The sequence below is a fragment of the Acinonyx jubatus genome, chromosome B4 (genome assembly GCF_027475565.1).
Source record: "Acinonyx jubatus isolate Ajub_Pintada_27869175 chromosome B4, VMU_Ajub_asm_v1.0, whole genome shotgun sequence".
Classification (NCBI taxonomy): Eukaryota; Metazoa; Chordata; class Mammalia; order Carnivora; family Felidae; genus Acinonyx; species Acinonyx jubatus.
Window position 1 is genome coordinate 129710874 of NC_069387.1, and position 22265 is coordinate 129733138.

The 22265-nt window shown below is 40.3% G+C and overlaps 1 protein-coding gene across 7 annotated transcripts in view; it reads right to left on the reverse strand.

The window, feature by feature from the left end:
* Window positions 1–21580, reverse strand: part of DMC1 (DNA meiotic recombinase 1) — a 42168-nt gene extending 20588 nt beyond the window's left edge. For 3 of the 7 annotated variants that reach the window (XM_027070723.2, XM_027070722.2, XM_053226806.1), the window contains exons 1-11: window positions 20027–20132; window positions 19379–19423; window positions 18319–18465; window positions 15478–15560; window positions 10162–10214; window positions 7967–8008; window positions 6542–6614; window positions 1662–1753; window positions 759–832; window positions 515–629; window positions 99–159 (exon numbers count right to left, since the gene is read on the reverse strand). In XM_027070723.2, coding sequence (XP_026926524.1) covers window positions 99–159; window positions 515–629; window positions 759–832; window positions 1662–1753; window positions 6542–6614; window positions 7967–8008; window positions 10162–10214; window positions 15478–15560; window positions 18319–18465; window positions 19379–19423; window positions 20027–20077 — 836 coding nt within the window. In that variant the 5' untranslated portion in view covers window positions 20078–20132. Of the gene's footprint in view, window positions 1–98; window positions 160–514; window positions 630–758; window positions 833–1661; window positions 1754–6541; window positions 6615–7966; window positions 8009–10161; window positions 10215–15477; window positions 15561–18318; window positions 18466–19378; window positions 19424–20026 lie in introns of all 7 variants that reach the window. The other 4 variants (XM_053226804.1, XM_053226803.1, XM_027070725.2 and 1 more) reach the window with 3 other exon arrangements.
* Between the last annotated feature and the right edge of the window lie 685 nt (window positions 21581–22265).

Below are 22265 nucleotides of genomic sequence, written 5' to 3' on the forward strand. Positions count from 1 at the left end.
GCCCACATCAGAACTGATCATTCTGGAATTATTTTCTATTCTTCACTCTAACCTTTTTGATATTAATTGAAACACAAAAGTAGAATATTGGGGCTTACGTCATAGTTGCTCCTGGATCAGCAGTCATTTGATTGGTCACAAACACAGCCACATTATATTCTGCATCAATAAATAAAATTGACAAACTAAGAGAATGGCAATATAAACAGTTCATTGTTTAGATTTCAGAGTTTAGGAATACTGTGCTTTAAATTTATTTTGTAAATAATATTACATTCCTATTTTTTCCTTGATAACATAAATTAATTTATTTAAAGTTATTATTGTTATTATTATTTTTAGGTACCTTATTTTGGTTTAAAGTCAGTATTTTGGTTTAATAAAAGAGTTGTAGTCCCATGAATTTTAGTTTTTAAAAATGTACTGCCTCCTGACATTATTCTGAGTTCTCTGCAAAGCCTACTCAACAGTCACAGATGCTATTCTGATAGTACCATTTATTTTAAAAATCTACCTTCTGAGATTTTTTGGAGTCGTGACAACATCTGGGCCAATTTTTGTTGCCGTTCAGCCAACTCCCCACGACCGCTGAAATCCACTCGGAAAAGGGCCATTATTGAATCAATGATCTACACAGGATTCACGTAAAAATAAATGTGCATTCGGCAAAGGAAAGAAGTTAATTTGAATTGGAATCAATAGAAGAAAAATAATATGCTAAGTGGCTCTGTGAGGGAGCAGTATTTAAAAGCTTGTACCAATAGCTTGAAGATGCCAGCCTCTTCGTGGAACTTTGCTGCTACATAATCAAGTAGCTCCATCTGATGTTCACCTGGTGGGAAATGCAGTGAGAAAATGTTACAAAAGCTAGAAGAAGCAGAGGCTAAGATCATGTATGTTCTTGCAGTCAGGCAAAAGAGAGTACTGAAAGGATTTTCTTGGGCACCTGGGTGGCTCAGTCGGTTAAGTGTGCGACTCTTGGTTGTAATCTCATGGTTTTGTGAGTTCAAGCCCCGTGTTGAGCTCTACGTTGACAGTGCAGAGCCTGCTTGGCATTCCCTTTTCCCTTTTCTCTCTGCCCCTCTGTTGCTTGTGTTCTCTCTCTCAAAATAAATAGATAAGACTTAAAAAAAAAAAAAAAAGAAGAAAGGATTTTCTTAATTATTTATGGATTTTTAAAAATAAATGTTTATTCATGTTTTGAGCGGGGGGAGGGGCAGAGAGAGAGGGGGACAGAAGATCTAAAGCAGGCTCCACGCTGACAGCAGTGAGCCCGACGTGGGGCTTGAACTCATGAACCATGTAATCATAACCTGAGCTGAAGTCAGACACTCAAACAGCTGAGTCACCCAGGTACCCCTATTTAAGGCTTTATTAAATATGATTTCACATTCTGCCTTAGCATGCATGCCAAATGCTACATTATCCAAAAAGAATGTTACTCTTCATTTCAAAGACAAAGAACAAGGACCCATTTGAGAGCATTTTAATATCTAAGGGCTTGCCAGATGATAGGTAACATTTATGGATTAAATATATTTGGAGGAAAGTAAAATTAAGAAAAAGAACAGTGCCAAAATGTTATAAGTATCACCCAAATAATAAATCGGTGCTGCCAACCTCAAAACAGCTCAAGCATTAAATTAACATGGGGCTCTTACTAGTATATGCACGTGCATAAAGTACATTGTCCAGTACTGCATCATGGTCTACATTGAAGCGGTCAGCAATATCCCGAAGACGATCTGGACGGCTGGAGTATGCCAAGATTAAGGATCCAATAAATCAATTTCAAAAAAAGTTTAGGTAACAACTACAAAAAATAATACCTTAAGTAAGTAAACTAACAGAGGCAAACAACATCCCTGCAAAGGTATTCTGGAGGATCCTAATAATCACTTAAAATCTATATCAGATTTTATTTTTCATAAGTGTCCAGATTAATAAATACCGTAGGTAGTGATAACAGTGATAGAAATGATGAGGCAGCGATGAATTTAAATATTAAATAATCTAGGGGAACCTGGGTGGCTTAATCGGTTAAGCCTCGGACTCTTGAATTCAGCTCAGGTCACAATCCCAGGGTCATCGGATGGAGCCCCCCTCGAGCCCTGTGTGGGGCTCCACACTGAGTGTGGAGCCTGCTTAAGATTCTCTCTCTGCCCCTCTCCCCACCTTGTGCACACACTCTCTAAAATAAATAAATAAATAATAAATAAATAAATGAAACAAATATTAAATAATCTAATCTTTACAATAACTTTGGAAGCTGCTTGTTATGGCCTATATTACATTTTACAAATAAGCACACTGACCGATAGAGATTAGGCAAATGACTCAGGATCATGCAGCAAATCAGTTACAAGAGGAAAACTAGAGACTAAGATTTGTATCTCTTTTGATCTCAGTTCTATAAAAATAGATCTATCCTAGGAAGATAATATCACTGAATTATAATTCAAGTCACTTCACAGTGAATTAATTCACTCTCTTTAAACTACTTATGTGTTTAATATGAAATAATTTAATATATCATTAACCATGAGTTTTCAACAAATGATAAATTTGACTACATGAACCGAAGGATCAAAAAGTAATTTCAAGGATCAAAAGGAAATTATCAACCTATGGTTTTTGGTTTATTTAGAGTTTAAAATCTACCTTCTTCTAAAGGACTTGTGTTAGCTTTCTGAAATCAGTAAATTCATTGGGAGGCAAATTCAGCGCACCAGCAAAGGTATTTTGGAAGATGCTAATAATCACTTATATCTATCTGAACTATATAGGAGTAATAAACATTCTTTTAGGTCTTATCCACGGTCTCGTTTCACTTTGTTTACACTGCTTTTATAATACTGATCATACTATAACTAACTGTAAAACAAGGACAATTTACAATCTTATTTGTGACATTTATAACTGGTTCCATATACGTTGAATTGGATTGTCTTTAGGATTTCCCAGCCATCTGGGAAATCTGCATATTCTAATGCAGTAGTATGTTCTTTTCTTCAGAGCTTCAGTGATAACCACTAAAATCTTCCACTGCTACTGACTATACCCCATAGACGTTTTTGGTGGGCAAGTCAAAGAAGACAAAGAATTGGAAGACTAATAAAAATGTTTTTCACTACATTACTTTTTACAGAACCCAGTTACTATGTGACTGGGTGTGTAAAAGGTGGGCTTATGCCGAAGAAAGTTCAAATCAACCTATAAAATATTTGTTAACCAATTACCATATGGAATTGATAATCATTTTAACCAATTACCAATGCATTGTGGAAGGAGGAGTTGTAAGACAACATAAGGAGTTGTAAGACAATCCATATTATAGGTAAACATAAAACAAATTAAGAAGGCAAAATATAAACATATAAAAAACAAAATATCAAGAGAGAGCAATGTACCTGTAAGAGAAACCAAAGGAATGAGGACATTCCAATGGGGCTCTTGAATGTCCTTGTTCCCCCCAACCCCAGCTGTTCCTCCCTACTCCCTCTTGCGTATGACTTAGCTCCAAACCGGTCCCCTCCACCATTCTTGATAAAATCCAAATTGCCCAAACAGTGGCTGCTCATCTGCAAGAACAATTCCTCCCTCTTTAAGAACCATTCTTAATCAACTATTTCTGAAAGTAGCTGAACTCCAGCTGCGCTCCTCTTGCTACAGCCCTACACAGCATTCCACCCTCCTGCCCCAAGTTTGGAGTCTCCTTCAGAGTCTTCTCATGCCTGCTATTTCCAAATAAAGTCTTCTGCACACGGTTCTGGTTTTTTTTTCCTTCTACTAGCGTATTTTAGATAGTAAATTCTATAACAGCTTAGGAAGGACCAGGTTTTTTAAGTTGAGTAGTTAGAGAAGATTAGAAAAGGCAGGCCTTCAAAGGACAGCTTTAAAGGATTTGTATGATTCAGAAAGACTGTGAGGTAGGGGTAGATGGATCACATACTGAAGGAGGAGGATAGAAATATAGCCTGCAGGGGCTCCTGGGTGGCTCAGTCAGTTACAGGTCCAACTTTCCGCTCAGGTCATGGTCTCTTGGTTTATGATTTTGAGCCCCACATCGAGCTCTGGGCAGACAGCTCAGAGCCTGGAGCCTGCTTCTGATTCTGTGTCTCCCCTCTCTCTGCCCCTCCCTCGCTTGCACGCTGTCTCTCTTAATTAATTAACTAATTAATTAATTAATTAAAGAAACGTAGCCCACAAATTTCTCTCTGACTGGCCAAATTAACACTTAAGAGTGAGAACAAAATAAAGGCATTTTCAGACAAGCTAGGGCTCAAAGTTTACCACCTGCATTACTTTTCTGAAAGAATGACTTGAGCAGGTACTTCAATAAAACAAAAATACAGGAAGGAAGATTTGGGATGCAAACAACTATAATGAACAGAGAAATGAGTACCTTTATAGTTAAATCTAACTAACTGCTGATATACAATGTTTCCATGTTTTAGAGACAATAATATTGGACTAGAACAGACTGCATCCATTTGTCTCTAACAATGGTAATAGTGAGTAATGAGATCTGAGAGCTAGGCTGGGGCTTCATCGTGAATGGCCTTACAAACTTGTGCAAGACTTTTCCATTGTTAAAAGTAATTTTCGGGGCACCCTGGTTGGGCTCAGTTGCTTAAGCGCCATCTCATGGTTTTGGCTCAGGTCATGATCTCACGGTTCATGAGTTTGTGCCCCACATTGAACTCTCTGCTGTCAGCACAGAGCCCTCTTTAGTTCCTCTGTCTCCCTCTCTCTCTGCCCCTTCCCTGATCTCTCTCTCTCTCTCTCAAAAATAAATAAAAGCATGTAAGAAAAAGGAAAAGAAAAAGAAAAACAATTTCCTGGGGTACCTTGATGGCTCAATTGGTTAAGCAACCAACTCTTGTTTTGGAGTCAGGTCATGATCTCACGGTTTGTGGGATCAAGCCCCGAGTCGGGCTCTGCACTGAAAGTGAGGAGCCTGCTTGGGATTCTCTCTCTCCCTCTCTCTCTGTCCCTACCTACCAGCAATCGCTTTCTCTCTTTCTCAAAATAAATAAACATTTAAAACAACAACAACAATTTCCTCTGGGGTGCCTGGGTGACTCGGTTGAGCGTCCGACTTTTAATTTTGGCTCAGGTCATGATGTCACGGTCATGAGATCAAGTCCCTTGTCAGGGCTGGGTGTCAAGCCTGCTTGAGATTCTGTCTCTCTCCTCTGCCCCCTTCCACCCCCACCCCACCCCCTATGCGTGTAAAACAAAAAACCAAAAAGTTTCCTCTGAACCTGATAACCTCCTCAAACTACTGTATTTCATCTTCTATTTGTTGGTTAATAACACTGCCTCCATTCCTTACTGTTTATTCACAACAAGCTTCCATCATCTTACTTTACTGCAAATGCTCTCTTGGATTCCTAATGTCAAACCTCAGTGATCTTTCTCAGCTTCCACCTTCTCTCTCTTTCTTTGTGGAACAGTACTGACAACGCTTTTCTTCTTGAAATTTGTCTCTGGCTAAGCCTCTACAACTGGATTTTCTCCTACTTCCTCTGTCTGTATGGCATCTTCTTTTTAGTCCCTCTTCCTAAGCTGAGGCACACCCCAAAGTTATGTTCTACCTCTTCTCGGGTAGAATTCAACATTTCCATGGATGTCTTCCTGTTCCTCACATTTAACACAGTAAAATGAAACTCACCATTTGTCTGAAACATGATCTTCCCAATTCTACTTTCGGCATGATTATCCTCCCAGCATCTAGACAAAAAACCTGACAGTAGTGTTTCAAACCTCTCCTTCCTCTGTCTACCAAACAGAGTCATCAAATCCTATCAATTTTCCTCCGTAATATTTTTGTCCCCCACTTTTTTTAAAGAATCTTATTTTTAAGTAATCTCTACCCCCAACATGGGGCTCAAACCTACAACCTCGAGATCAAGAGTGGCACGCTCTACCTATTGAGCCAGTCACACACCCTTGTCCTTTTCTTTTTATTCCTACTGCTTCCAGCCTAGACCAAGCTCTCATTACTTGCCTGCAATATCGCAAAAGTATCCAATTTACACCCCTCACCTGGTTTTAAAGCCCTTCCTATCTAAAACCCAAATCACCTTTCCAGCCTTAATTCTGAAACACATTTCAATTAAATTACAATTCTTTCTGTCACCCAACCAGGTTCTGCCCTTTTCTCTTCTGTGCTTTTTTGTTCTCTTCTTACCTCTCCCTTTGTTTTGAACCATGACTTTGAGAGAGTCAATAATCTTCTTCCTAACTATCAAGTACAATCTTTGGAGAAATAAGAGGATAAAAAACAAATAAAATATAATTTTCTCCCATGTATTCATGTTGTGAATTTTACACCAAACTCATCTGGAGAACTGAAACCTTTTGAAATAAAAAGTGACTTGAAAACTCTACCAACTGTTTTCCCTGTGGCTTTTCTCATTATTGCTGGTTTAGGAGATGATTGTACAAATGACATATTTCAAACAGACTTTCTTTTATGGTAACATTACTACATCATACTAATTATGCTAGCAACTTGTTTAAATAAAAAGGTTACAAAGTATTTTCTGTATCAATGAAGATAATCTTTCCTCCTGAGTAGCCACCTGCTCCTGGAAGTTGAGCTGTCACTAGGAAGCAATTAAAAAATTAAATAATATTAATAGGATTGAATAACCTTTGTACAAGTGAATATATAAATTAACATAGGATTTGCATTGGTTCCAACTCTGTAGTCAATCTGGCAAAGAATCATGATCCTTTAGTTTCTAAAAGCATGTTATATTCTTGTATTACTAACCAATGGTAAAATCATAAATATTCCACCAGCATGGTAGCAATTCAACAAAGAATATCAGTATCTCTCACAATGGGAGATATTCATGAAAGTTAGTTCTCTTCTGGAGAAGAGAATTTAAATATTACTTTCTTCCTATAAGAAACAATCACAAATTTAATTTATGCTAAATAACTTATTTAAGTAAGCTTTCGGGGCGCCTGGGTGGCACAGTCGGTTAAGCGTCCGACTTCAGCCAGGTCACGATCTCGCGGTTGGTGAGTTCGAGCCCCGTGTCAGGCTCTGGGCTGATGGCTCCGAGCCTGGAGCCTGTTTCCGATTCTGTGTCTCCCTCTCTCTCTGCCCCTCCCCCGTTCATGCTCTGTCTCTCTCTGTCCCAAAAAAATAAATAAACGTTGAAAAAAAAATTAAGTAAGCTTTCAATTAATGCGTGTCAAATTTTAAAATGCATTGTCTCTCTAGGTAGTAGTAGCTGACACTAAGGAATTTCTTTATATTAGGTTCAAGTATTATTTCATTTATTTTCAAAACAACCCTAAATTTGGCATTATCATTACTCCTATTTTACTGATGGGAAAATAAGACAGGTGAAGCCACTTGCCCAACCAAGGTCACACAGTTAGCAGTGGTAGAGCCAAGACCAGAGCCAGGTATTTTGATTCCAGAATCCCATTCTTAACTGCTTAGCCTTGCTTCTTCCACTCAGGTCAAAGAAATGCAGAGTAATGTCTTTGTACAGAAGGAGATAGTTTGTTTATTTGTTTTAGTAACATTTATTTTTAAGTCTTAGCTAAGGCCAACCTTACGCCATGGAAAGTTAGAGATTCTAGGCCTCAGCTGATTTTGTGACATTTTTGTCAATAGAATACAGAAAAGATGAAATGGGAAAAATGGAGACAGTGAGGGCCTCTCTCCACCATCAACCCTCATATACCTATTCACTTCCTCCCTGGTTCCATTCAGGTGTTCAGAGTGCAGCACATATCCCATTACCTCAAGCATCACGCATTCAAAGACTGGCTCTGATATTTGTGTAACGATGGGCAGTTTACTTACGCTTCTTGAGCTTTAGTTTCCTTGCAAATTTGTTCAGGTTACATGAGATCATATAAAGTACCAGGCACAAAATAAAATTAGTATGTGATAGCTACAATAATTATTGTCATTGTTGTTGTACATCCTTACCACAGAGGGTATGAGAGAGCTGGGTTTTTCCAGTACGAAATTCTGTAAAATATAGAAAAAAACAAAAACCACATAGTTCATTTTTAGATGTTTTCATAAAGAATAAAATACAGCCTCTGAGTATGATTTTCTTTCCAATTATCAAAACTTACATATAAAGTACTGGTATGTCATGGGTGCATTCTACAATATGAATACCAGTAGTAAAAATAACTTTAAAAAACATTTATCTATTTTGAGCGGCGGGAAGAGAGAGAAGGAGAGAGAGAACCCCAAGCAAGCCCCATGCTCAGCACACAGAGTCTGACACAGGGCTGGATCTCACAACAGTGAGATCATGACCTGAGCATCAAGTGTTGGATGCTTACCCAACTGAGCCACCCAGGCACCCCAGTAAAAACAACATTTTAAAGGTATTTGTTCACAGAACTGTCCTTTAGAAAAAAAAAATTATTTAAACCAAGTTTTCCTTAGGATTGATTAATCATTGTGAGATAATAGAAAAAGAAAAATATATATATATATTTTGGTCTCTGCCCTCTAGTTCTTAGCACAGAGTTCCTAAAACCCTTGTAATTTCCTAAGTGATAAGAGCACTACAAGCATCTTTTGTTTCAATGAGGCCATTCTGGGTGGACTCCTGATGGCTTCTGATGGATGGATGGGGGCTGGTCACCAGAAAGACCAAGCCATGATTAGAAGGTTGGAATTTTCAGCACTCTTCTCCTTCTCTCGAGAGGGGAGAAGGGCTGGAAGTGGAGTGAATAATAGATCATGCCTGTGTGAGGAAGCCTCCTAAAAGTCCCAACAGGATGGGGTTCACAGAGCTACCGGGTTGGTGAACACATGGAGGTGCTGGAAGAGGGGCACGCCTGGAGAGGACATGGACACTCCACACCTCTTCCCTCATACCTTTTCCTACTCATCTCTTCCCTCTCGATGTTCATCCATATCCTTTAGCATATCTTTAATAAACTAGTAAATGTAAGTAAGTGTTTTCCCGAGTTCTGTGAGCTGCTCTAACAATTTAATCAACCCCGGGGGCGGGGAGGGGACGGATGTTGGAATCTTGGATCTACAGCTGGTTGGTCAGAAGCAGGTAATAACCTGGGCTTGTGAATGGCATCTGAAGGCAGGGGACAGGTGGGGAGGGGATTCTTATGGGACTGAGCCCTTAGTAAACACATGGAATCTGATGCTATCTCTGGGTAGATAGTGTCAGAATTGAGTTGAATTCTTAGATACTCTGCAGGTATCCAAGAATTGCTTACTGTTGTGGGGGAAAACATCCATATATTTGGTGACCAGAAGTGTCAGAAGTCAAGTGTATTGTGTGAGCAGTAAAGGAGACTCACAGGAAAAAATACACAGTAGGAAAGAACTGAGTTTTCACTACATAGGGAAAAAAATACTGAGTTTTTTCATTTTAGTCATATAAATGAAAGTTTAAGACCCTACTACTAAGGAAGGAGAACCTCGGGTCCTCCCACTGCACTGAGATCCTCTTAGGGAAAGCTGAAGTAGTCTCAGATTGGTGGCATGCCCTACTTCCCAACAAAAGCAAATCCTTTCTAGAGAAAAACTTCCCCATGCACCAGTTTAGGTCCAGTGAACTCCCATAAATCAAAATCAGGCAATAAGGTCACAAATGTCAGTAAATACACAAGGGAGTGAGCCAGTAAGACTGACAGTCAACAGAAATAACAAAAACCAGATTTATTTCTCTACATCGACAGAAACATCAACAACAACAAAAAAACCGACTTGGTTCCCGTAAAGACTGCAGATACTGGAATTGCCAGACATAGTATATAAAATAGCTATGCATGAATTGTTTTGAAGAAAAATAGAAGATATGATCAGGGAAGAGAAAATCTACTCTGTACGTTCATGGAACATGCATATCCTAGAAATAAAATTGACCCCAGTATTCAACTACCTTTTGAGGGAATGATAGAAAAAAATGTCTACTCTTTTAGGGAAGTCAGAGAAAAAGAGGACAAACGCCAACCAGACCTATCTGTTAACATTGGAATTTGTTTCAATTGCTGCCCAGAATGATCCTGTAGTATAACTGAGACTTCACCATAAGTTTCAAAATAGATACAATTTACTAATTGTTATTTGTTTAATTATATATGTATGTATGTGTGTGTACTTCTTTTCATATAACAAAATACGAAGGTTTTACCGACCTCCAAAAGCTTCTGTGATTGCCATGCTTTCAATTCCACCTCCTAGCAACTTACTGGAAATAGAAAGTAAGCATTAGTAAAAGGAACAGAAATAGAAATATCAAGAAAGGAGAAAGCACATCATATGTCTCCTATCTATCTATCAATCATCTAACATGAATGGGAATTCTTGGCAGAATGGATGACACTCTTCCTGTCTAGACCACAGGTTCTGCTGCATGTGGGCAGGGTGGATCAACAAAACAACATATAAGCCCTGCTGTTCTTGTTCTTACTTCTGGATACCAATAGGAAATGGGCTTTAAGTCTCATTCTTTTTTTTTTTTTTTTTAATGTTTATTTTATTTTTGAGAGAGTGAGAGAGAGAGCACGCACACAAGCAGGGGAGGGGCAGAGAGAGAGAGGGAGACAGGTTCCAGGAGGGCTCTTTGCTGACAGCAGAGTCCAGATGAAGAGCTTGAACTCATGAACCATGCAATCATGACCTGAGCCCAAGTCAGACTAAGCCCCCCAGGGGCCCCTTAAGTCTCATTCTTTACAACTGAATTGAAGCTTGAATAAACAGTCTTAGTTATTAACTGGGTTGTTCATATTGTGCTTGGGACTATTCAGTGTTTAAATATAAGGAGAAACGTATGTAAAATAGATATTAGGAGAATTCACTGACTGTCACCATGATTGGTTTATTTCACACAAACCACTCTATGAAGAACATGTCAGGATAGGAAATATTCAAAGGTGTTATAGGTAATGCTAGCAGTTAGGAGAATAATGGTCAGATTTTGGCAGCATACATTTATTTGGTAACCCAATGTTTCAGTGTATTTAATATTCTTTAAAAAAAATTTTTTTTAACGTTTATTTATTTTTGAGAGAGAGACAGAGCATGAGCAGGGGAAGGAACAGAGAGAGAGACACACACAGAATCTGAAGCAGGCTCCAGGCTCTGAGCTGTCAGCACTGAGCCTGACATGGGGCTCAAACCCACGAACCATGAGATCATGACCTGAGCCGAATACTTAACTCACTGAGCCACCCAGAAGCCCCTACTTAATATTCTTGATGTGAAAAGACCTAAGGTTAAGTCATTATGTCATTCATTCATTAAATGCAACAAATATTAATTGTGTTAACTGTACTAAGACCCAGAAGGAGTGCTTTAAAAAGCTGTGTTGTTTTAGGGTGCCTTGGTGGTTCAGTTGGTTGAGCGTCTGACTTCAGCTCTGGTCATGATATCATGGTTTGTGAGTTCGAGCCCTCAGTCGGGCTCTGTGCTGACAGTTCAGAGCCTGGAGCCTGCTTCAGATTCTGTGTTTCCCTTTCTCTCTGCCCCTCCCCAGCTTGTGCTCCATCTGTCTGTCTCTCTCTCTCAAAAATAAACATTTAAAAAATTTTTTAAAAACTTCGTTTATACTAGCATGAATTTTGAGACATGATCACAGATTAGACAAAGCATTAATAGATATGGATAATCCAATAGATTTTATATTTACATAGTTTAAGAGGGCAATTTAAGTGTAAACTGAGGCAATGTCAGAAGTTACCCACAAATTTAATGAGGACTATGTACTTTAATGAAAAAAAGAAAAATCTAGGTACCACCTGTATAACTTGAATCTAAAGGCCATGGGTTGAAAGACCATCCCATTTGGAGGGCTTGCACTTGAAGATCTATAAATCTACAAACTATTAAATTGAGGTTTACTTGTCCCTCCTCACCTTGAGAAAAATTCTAAAAGGCTGTGGCTTTAGAAAATCTAGGACAAAATTTCTGGTTGATATGCAATCTTAATCAGGTGAAAAAGTTTACCTGACAGGGTACCCCAAATTACTTCGGATAGCATAACTGTTCACTGTGAAACTCAGGAAAATTTAGAATTAAGTATAGGAATAGTGTTTTTAAAGCTAGATATTTAAAAATAGAGCCACAACTCACACCCACAGATGACCATTTTCATATTAAATTTGGGAATAATCTACATATTTAGTATTTGAGAACTTTCATTTTCATTATTATTATTATTATTATTATTATTATTATTATTAAGTAGGCTTCATGTCTAGCATGGAGCCCAATGCAGGGCTTGAACTCAGGACCCTGAGATCAAGACCTGAGCAGAGATCAAGAGTTGGAAGCTTAACTAACTGAGCCACCCAGGTGCCCCTGTTTGAGAACTTTTAAAGTTTAAGAGAATTTGACCTTTTTATTAGAACAGATTAGCCTCTAATTGATTAAATGAGTTGATAACTAAATTTATGCAAAGTATCTGAACATTTAAAAGTGCTGAAGATTCATTATACTTATAAGTTTAATTTATTAGATTTAGAAAGACATTCAGGTAATTGGAAAATTTTAATAATTATACCAATAAGGTCCTTAAAGGAAATATAATATATTAAAATCACAAATATAACCTAAAATGTTTAAGGAAATTTAGTTAACCATGTGATGAAAGCCCCCTTGGGGCGCCTGGGTGGCTCAGTCGGTTGAGCCTCCGACTTCAGCTCAGGTCATGATCTCACACTCCGTGAGTTTGAGCCCCGCATCGGGCTCTGTGCTGACAGCTCAGAGCCTGGAGCCCGCTTCAGATTCTGTGTCTCCCCCTCTCTCTGCCCCTCCCCTGCTCATGCTCTGTCTCTCTCTGTCTCAAAAATAAATAAAAACATTAAAAAAATTTAAAAAAAAAAGAAGCCCCCTTACAATTTGCTGGATCTATAAGTGGACTTGCAGCTTAAGGAAAAATGCACAACATGTTAATAAGTCAAATATTAATTTTTAAAAACCTAGTTCCTGAGTAATCTTTTCTGTGCCTAAAACTCAATACTGAGGACACCGGAAAACTCACTATGACAGTAATAGTTTCTTTAGCCCAACGTTGCCTAAATCAGGATGTGGTACAGCAACTGGAGAATATCAAGTTATTATTTGAGTCAAGTTGTTTTGGTGACCGACCTGATTTTGACCAATTAACTTTGGGGTAGGAATTCCCAAAGACTCTTCCTTAGCTGTTACTTGAAAAAAAAGATTCTGTGATTTTTTAAATTTAGGGCAATGTTAAGTTAAAGAGGTGTTTTGTTTCACAGTAGGATTTCATACCCTTTAATAGGCTAGTGTGCACTGTGAATCTCCAAAAGAGTAATATATAGTATACTACACTTCACCAATTTATTTCATTCACTATTTGTTTATTCATTCAGTCATTTAATAAATATTCACTGAGAACCTAGTTCATGCTAGAGATGGTTTATTCACTTGGGGTAAAGCAGTGAACAAAAGACAGAAATTCTCTACTTTGTGGAGCTTACATTCTAGTGGGAGAACAGACAATAAATAGCAATAAATACTTAAGTAAAATATGTAGTATGTCAGATATTATTAAATGGTATGGATAAAAATTAGATCCAGAAAGGAGATAAGAAGTACAGAAGATGAAGGCAGGGGGTTTAAATATTTAAATAAAGTGATTAGAGACTTCACTGAGAAGTGGACATTTTATCAAAGACCTGAAAGCAATGACAGCAAGCCATGTAGATACAGGAGGAAAAAGTGTTCCAGGCAAAGGAAATGGTAAGTATAAAGGCCCTGAGGCAGGAGAGTATCTGGCATGTTCTAGGAATAGCAGAGAAGTCAGTACAGTTCGTGCATAGCAAACTAAAAAAAGATTCAAAGATGAGATTAGATTAGAAGTTAGAGAGGATTTTGGCTTTTGCGGGTGTCACTGGAGTAGTTTTGGGCAGAGAAGTGTTATGATCTGACCTAACTTTTAAAGGGATCATTCTGGCTCCTGTGTGAAGAACAAACAGCAAGGTCTGAAAGAGAGAAGTTAGAAGTTATTATAATACTCAAGAGGAGATATTAACAGGTAGTTTGAACCAGTACAGTAACAGTGGAGGAGGTGGTGAGAATTTTTATTTCCTCTTTTTTCCTGCACACACACACACACACACACACACACACACACACACACACATATATAAACATTATTATGGAAAGTGCCAAACATAAAGTAGACAAAAACAGTATAATAATGAGCCATCACGTACCTATCACTTAGCTTCAACTATTATCAACTATGAACTCATGTCAATCTTTTTTCATATAAACCTTCAACCATTTCCCTCTCTTCTCATATTATTTTAAATAGATACTAGGCAACATATCATTTCATCCTAAATATCTCAGTAGGTATCTCTAAAAGATGAATACTCTTATTCTTAACATAATCAATCACAGTACCATTATTACCTAAAAGAGTAGTAATTCCTTAATATCAACTATTTAGTAAGTGTTCAATTTTCCGTCTCATATATATCTTATTTTTTATAGTGTGCTTGAATCAGGAACCAAATAAAATCCACATATTGGGATTAGGTAAAAGGTGTTCTAAATCTCTTTTAATCTCTGGGTCTTCTTCCTGACTGTTTTGATTCCTTGTGATTTACTTGTTGAAGAAACTGGGTGGTTTGTTGTTGAAGGTAGAGCATCAGGATCTGTTAATGAGGAAGAATTAGGGCGTGAAAGGAAAAAAACACAGCACCAAGGATGACTCCAAGATTTTAGTTCTGAGGATCAGAAAAGAGGCAGATCTGAGATGAGGGAGGCTTTCAGAGGTACAGATCTGGGGCAGATATCAGAAGTTTGGATTTGGATCTGTGAAGTCTGAGTTGCCTAGTAGACATCCAACTAGTTGGATGCAATATTTGACTATGAAATCCTTTCTTCTTGGAGTATCTTGTGAGGCCAGGGTTTTGAGGACTATTTTGTGGAAATACTGCTTTTGTTCAAATCTTAGCCACTCATCTAATTTATGAATTAGTAATTCTGCCTAGTAAGGTAGGGAAAATAAAAAAACACATGCTAGTCAACTTGCATTAGGAAAATGATGACTACGTCTCAGGAATCATGAGATAGTAAGTAAAAGGGGAAGTTAAAACCGCTGATGCTAAAGAACAAAAACAACCCTGAATTATTTCTTCTAAAATATTCAGTCTAACAACTGATTTTTAAATAAAACCCAAAGTGAAATGGAATTGCCTTTATCAACAAAAAGAAAAGGAAATGAAAAGTTAAACTGATTTTCAAAATGGTTTTTAAATACAGGCTGATTCAGAAACTACTTATAATTTGGATCTGAATTTCTTGTAAGGAATTTAATCCTGCTTCTACAAATCGTTTGGAATTTGTTTGCTTCAGTAGCCTTTCAGAAGGAAAAAAAACTACTTCAAAAGAAAAAGCTATTTTGAACAAACTCAAGAAAAGAAATACTATATTCCGAAGATTGTGTCTAGTAGTTGTAAAAAATATGAGATACACACTCAAATTCCTGGCTCCCAGTGGTAATATGGAAAACCATCTTTCTCTTCTCACTATACTCAAAGGCAGTCAAGAATCCTGGTTCCTACAGAAAGACAAAAGGAAAGGTTCAAAAGGGTATACGCTGCCCAAAACTATTCACGTGATTATCAGAGTCATCGTTTGATACAAGCTACAGTTCATTTGTCTTTGAAGGCAGCACAAGAGCATAGTTAAGAAAACAGGCTCTGGGGTCACCTGGGTGGCTCAGTCAGTTGAGCATCTGACTCTTGATTTCAACTCAGGTCATGATTCCAGTGTTGTTGGATCAAGCCCCAAGTGGGCTCCTCACTGAGTGTGGAGCCTGCTTGAGATTTTCTCTCTCTCTCTCTCTCTCTCTCTCTCTCTCTCTCTCTCTCTCTCTCTCTCTCCCCCCCCCCTCTGCCCCCTCTCCCCCACTTGTACTCTCTCTCTAAAATTAAAAATTAGGGGCGCCTGGGTGGCTTGGTCGGTTAGGCGTCCGACTTCGGCTCAGGTCATGATCTCACCATCAGTGAGTTCGAGCCCCGCGTCGGGCTCTGTGCTGACAACTCAGAGCCTGGAGCCTGTTTCAGATTCTGTGTCTCCCTCTCTCTCTGCCCCTCCCCTGTTCATGCTCTGTCTCTCTCTCAAAAATAAATAAACATTAAAATAAATAAACAAATAAATAAATAAATAAAATTAAAAATTAAAAAAAAAGAAAACAGACTCTGGAGCTACCCTATCTAGGTTCAAAATATGTCTTGGGAGCCTGGGTGGCTCGTCAGTTGGGCATCCTACTCTTGATTTTGGCTCAGGTATGATCTCACAGTTGTGAGATCAAGCCCTGCATCAGGCACTGAGCTCGGAGCTAGTTTGGGATTCTCTCTCTCCCTCTCTCTCTCTGCCCCTCCCCTGATCACCCACTCTCTTTCTTTATCTCTGTCTCTCAAAATAAGTAAAAATTTAAGAAAAATAAAATGTCTCTAACACTAGTTATATGATTTGGAGTAAACTACTTAATCTGACTATACTTTAACTTCCTCTTTTGGATCAAATGGGGATAAAGAAACTGTCTCTCTAATAGGGTAGCTGTAAAGTTTAAATGAAGTATATGTATGTCATAAAGCAGAATGGTATTTTACTAAATGATTCCATTGATTTCATTGAATGGCATCATGCCCCCCCCTCCCCCCCCAGCTTGGCAAGTTTCAAGGAGCACAGAAATTCTAGTTTTCACTATTTAGGAGACATTATCTTTCACATGGTAGGAATACTACCTATCTGCTGAATTAATGAGCTATAGCTGATGCAGTAGAAGAACTAGTGAGACTAGGCCCTGATGTGCTCCAATGACATGGTCTAATGGATTTCCCTCTATGTTTTATACTATGACAGTGGTTCTCAAATTTTGGAGAACTTAAAGGGGGGTGGGGTTGGTAAAAAAAGCCCAGGCCTATCCTATTTCAATGAATCCGGGCCTATGTTTTCTTTATTAAGCCACTCCAGGTTATTCTGATACACACCAATATTTGGAACCACTGTACTATGAAATTAACTTCCTTCTCTCTCTCCTTGTACCTCTCAAATCTCTAAGAATAAACAGCTTTAGTTAAGAAAGGATGCAGACTCTAGGTACAGTAGTGATGCTTAAGAAGGAGAGGGGTTCTTTTCTTTGATAAAGGATTTAGTTTGCAAAGAAAAAAAGACTAATGCCTAGGGGCTATCAAGTGGCAGTTTCCCAAACTCTGGGTACTGCTTCAGGGCAGTTGTGGAATTGACCTGTGAGTATACTGCCTGAGTTTACTCAGAAGTTAGAACAATTGAGCTGGGTGCAGAGCAGTTTGGTTAAGTCCTCTCCAAGTTCAGGACCACACTGCCACCATCATCACTCTCATACCCCCACTGCCCCTGGGGAAAGAAACCAAATGGCTGTCAGTGAAGAGAGCTTCTAGGACTTGCTGGGAATGAGACCCTCATATACACATGTAGACATGGAGAGCCTTGTTCTTTTGCAAAGAGACTTGGTGACTATCTTTCTACACATTCCTGTTTCCAGAGTTAGTGTCTCTGTCAGTCCCCAAAAGTTCTACACAAAAGGTTGTGTCAAAGGTATATGTTTTTGCTTGGAACCTCTTAGCTGTATGGGCCTTTCGTGGTCTGTGAACCAGCTACAAGGTACAAGTTCAGCTTAGCTTTAGCTCATCTGCCTCACTGAGCATTTTTTTTTCTTGGTCATATTTATCTCAACTGTACACAGGTAAACCCACACTGTTAATCTTTTTCTAACCCAACGCTCTCTTACCAACTGGCTTATACCAGGAGAGTGCAATTTCTTTTGTGCTGAGTGTTTTGAAACAACCAAAGACATATTACTTGAGGAGACAAAGCAAAACCAAAGAGGACTTAAAACAGAGAAACAGAAAGGGAGAAAAAATATAAAAGGAGAGCAAAAAAAGAAAGTTGTGGTAAAAATAACTGCCATTATAGTATTGAAGTCTCTTAACCCCTGTCTCAATCTGTCAGAAATTAATTGCTGTTGCTTTGAAACTGAAGTGATAAAAAGTGAACATGAGGAGTATAACAGATTGTGATTTACAGAAGTTTCTGGCATTGAGTGAGAAAGGCTATAGAGTCTCACAGGGCCCTTCCTTTTTTTTTTTTTTTTTTTAAAGTAGGCTTCACACCTGACCTGGGTCCCGGACTCACAACCCTGAGATGAAGACCTGAGCTAAGGTCAAGACCTGAGCTGAGATCAAGAGTCGGCCATTTAAGCAACTGGGCCAGCCAGGCACCCCTCACAGGGCCCTTCTAAGCTAAAACAACAAAGAATCGATTTTGCTTACAATAAGTTTGTTGGCTGCCTCTTTAATCTTGTCCACTTTTGCTTCTGAGAGCCCTTTGACATTGCATAGTGCCCTTCTTGTTGTCATTTGTATCCCTTTGATGGTGCAGATTCCTACTGACTTCAGTTTTTTAATGTCAGCCACATTCTGTAAATAAAAGAATGGATGCAGCAGATTGATAAAATGCCAGCTTGCAAGGCTCCCATACTATGTCATGTGCTTTTGTGTCCATCTCCTTCCACCACGATGCCAATTTTATACAAGCAGCCAGGTGGAACCCACCCACCATGTAGCCAAATGTTCTGGAAATATCTGAGTAGAACATACCCAGCACGCTGCCAAATGTTCTGGCTGTGCCCTGATTTCCCGAGAATGTTAGTGAGACCATGGCAATGTAACAAGGAATTCAAAAGAAAAGTCTGTTGGTAGAAAAGCTAGCAAATTTATCACACGTTCACCCCCTCAGTTCAGCTCTTTCCTTCTAGAGAACTTCATTATGAATATGTTCTTTTTAAAATTAAAATTTTTTTCCCTCTACCCTTGGGGAATGCAAATAGCTACATCGCCAAAGGGCCAGGATTTTCTCTTGCTCCTATTTTCTCAATCCAACTGAAAGAGATTAAATGTGAGGGCTTCAAAAGAAAATGTCAGAGAAGTTTTACTATCAATGAACTGCTGTTGAAATTCATCTAGTTACTCCAAGTCTGGTTTCTGTCATCATCATTTGCTCCAATCACCTGCCACAGAACTGAATTTTTTGTTGATGAAAACAGGGGTAGATAGCTCTGAACAGCTCCCGTTGGGCCAGGGATTCTCAACTGGGGTCCATTTTGTCCCCTTGGGACACTTGACGATGTCTGGAGACATTTTTGGTTGTCACAACTAGAGGGGTGCTACTGGTATGTAGTGAGGGGTCAGGAGCCAGGGATGCTGCTGAACAGCCTATGATGCATAGGACAACCCCCACAACTAAGAACTGCCTCGTCCCAAATGTCCAATAGGGACAAAGCTAAGAAACCCTGAATTGGAGGATTTCACACAGCATTGAAAAAATACTTACAATCCCATGTTTTTGTAACAGGTCAATGTCTTGAAACAAAGATTCCTGAAGGAAATGCAACAGAAAAAAAAAAAAAAGGAGCTTTGATTCTTCATATCCAGCTGTATCATATATTTTATAGAGTTAATTCAGCATTATGAGTCACTCCAAAATGCCTCAAATTCCACTTCTCTAAACAGATCGAGGTAGGATCCATATGCTTTTTTCAAACACGGTGCTATAGACTTAGAAGGTGCACCAACATTGAAAGGGCTGGGAAGCCCGATATTTTTGTCCTGTCCTGTCCAGATTTTTAAGACCTTAACCCAAAGGTGTGGAACAACACTTAACCTCTTTTAAAATATGTCTTCTCAGCTTTCTGCCCCGCCAGACCTTGAACTCCTTCCTCTGCTATTGGGTACCAGCATGCAAAGATTACCATTATGGCCATACCAGTTGTTAGGTTATTAAAATACTTTCATGCTAGTTGCTAAGTAGCTAATCTTAGCGTCCCTTGCCAAACAAGTTGTCACATATTTGTAATATTGCCTCTCCCTGGAACTATGCTTTCTTTCCACTCTCGGTTTCTAAAAATAATAGCTAACAGAGAAGGAACTTCATTTTTGTGGAATGACTGCACGTCTACACGGTTCAACATTCTAGCCATACCTCTTCATCTTGGAATCCTGGTTCTTCCAGCACAACTTGATCCTCCTTCATATTGAAAGGTGAGCAAGCAGAAAAAAGAATCAGTTCTGGGAAAAAAAAGAAATATTATTCAAGAAGCGGTCATAGATCAGACAGTACAAGGGCCTTTGCCCGGAGGCCTCCTTGACTTCATTTCAAAGTCGCCAGGGACCAGAAAAGCAATTAGGGAAACATTTGGTTTGGAATGACTGGGCTGGCCCATCTTTTCGCTGGGCACCTTGACTCTTTTCACTGGGCCCCTGACATTATGTGAGGGTGGGGGACTTGGTTTCTTCTCTTTTTCCTCAAAACTGGTAACTTTTTCCTCATCTTTTGATTTCCTATAGCACAGATATCAGGACTGTCTGATAATGCCTTTTTGGTGCGTCTTGGGTTGCTAGTTAGTATTGCACATTGCGACTTAACCTTTCAGGTTTGTGCTCACAATGCTCTGGGAATGTTGACCTTATGTCGTTCTTCCTGAATCTTCCCTGGCTCCGAGAACTTAGTCTACCCTCGGTCAATACATTCTATTTTTCTCAGGGATGATGAACACCTTCCCGCTTCCTAATTATGAACGGGATCTCTCGCAATAGATTTCTTTCATAAGACATTAGGCACATTTTGCTTTATAGTATTTGCTAGCTTCATAATTATTTTTAAGATGTACAATTATGGTGGATACCCAACATTAGGATACCAATAAGCAGCTACATGGAGTCTCTAACGCTGTGGCGTTCGTTCCAAGATCTCAGGAATCTACAGGGCATGACTGTAGACTAAAGTGCAGCCCAAGCAATCCGTTTTCTTGGTCTTCACATCATTTTCTGGCTTCACATCAGAGTCACGCGTGGGGTCCAGCAGAAGGGGAACAAACCACGAAGGGAGAGAGAGGTATGACGGCTGTCACCTAATACCTCTAAACAGCAAAATAGCTGAGGTAAAGAGGAGACCACGTAAAAGGAATCTTCTGGAACACTGTCCCCGGATAGGTAAATCATGTATATGACCACCACAAATTCCGCACTGGCTGTGCTCATGGAAGGAAAAAAAAAACAAAAATCGTCCGTGTCTTCTCCCCCTCCGTAAAACGAAAAGATGGTTCTTTCTCGAGTGGCCACTGATGGGCTGAAGGGCTGGATCTTAAAGCAGGGTTAGGGCCAAACCCCCGCGCCGCCCGCGGGCATTTTCCGCACCTCCGGTTCCCTCCCAGGGCGGGGACTGGCCGCACAAAGTCACGAGCCCGGGGCCCAGCGGCGACCGCCAAGCGCCACCAAAGAAACGGACCCTTGGTTTCCCCTCAGATTCTTCACGCGCTTACCCTCTTTTTTTTTTTTTTTTTTTTTGCCACAAACCCCTCTCGTACCCCACAGTCTCCCGAGGTTTTCAAGGTGGAATCCCTTCCGCGCCCCCCGCCCGCGCTTTCGAATCCTCCGGGGTTCTGACTCGGAACCCGAACGCGGAGAGCGGCAGCCCGCGCGTAGCTGACCGCGGGGTTTGGCGCCCACCGACGAAAGTCCGGGCGCGTGCCCGGAGTGGGCGGGCCCACGGTGGGGCGGGGCCGGGGTGGAGGCGGGGCGGAGTGCGAGGGGGTGTGTTCACGGTGGGCGGGTCCCCGGACGCGGCCGGGACTGAGGCGCGGGGGCAGAGAGCCAGGGGGTGGAGGGTCCGGCCCTCGGTGGGCGGGGTCCGGGGCGGGGCAGGTATGGGGGAGGAGGGGCTACCGAAGGAGCCTCTCGCCGGGGGGTGGGGGCGGGGGCTCCCTAGGGTGAGGGAGGGCTTCTGAGGCGGGGAGAAATGTGCCGAGGAGAGAGGGGCTCCCCGGAGCTGAGGGAAGTGCTGAAGTCAGGGAGAGGCCTCCAAAGTGGGCGCACGGAGGCGGGCGCTGAGGTGAAGGCGGGCTGCTGTGAGAAAGAAGGGTTCTAAGGTGCGGGTTGTTCCGAGATGGAGAGAGGCCTTTGGGAAGGGGTCACGAGGTGGAAAACCAAGGCGGGGAGGGGGTGCTCGGCGACAGGTGCCAGGCAAAATGCTTATCTTACTGGGGACCCGCGGTGAGGAGGTCGAACCTGGGGTCTTAGCCAATGTCCCCGCATTCCTAATGTCTCTCTGTGACACTCTCTCGTCTCGAGGCCCTTTCAGGACGGAGAGGAATTTTGCTGCGACTTAACTCGCAACGTGAAATAGACAACGGCGGCCAAACATATTTCGGTCCAGCTTCTAA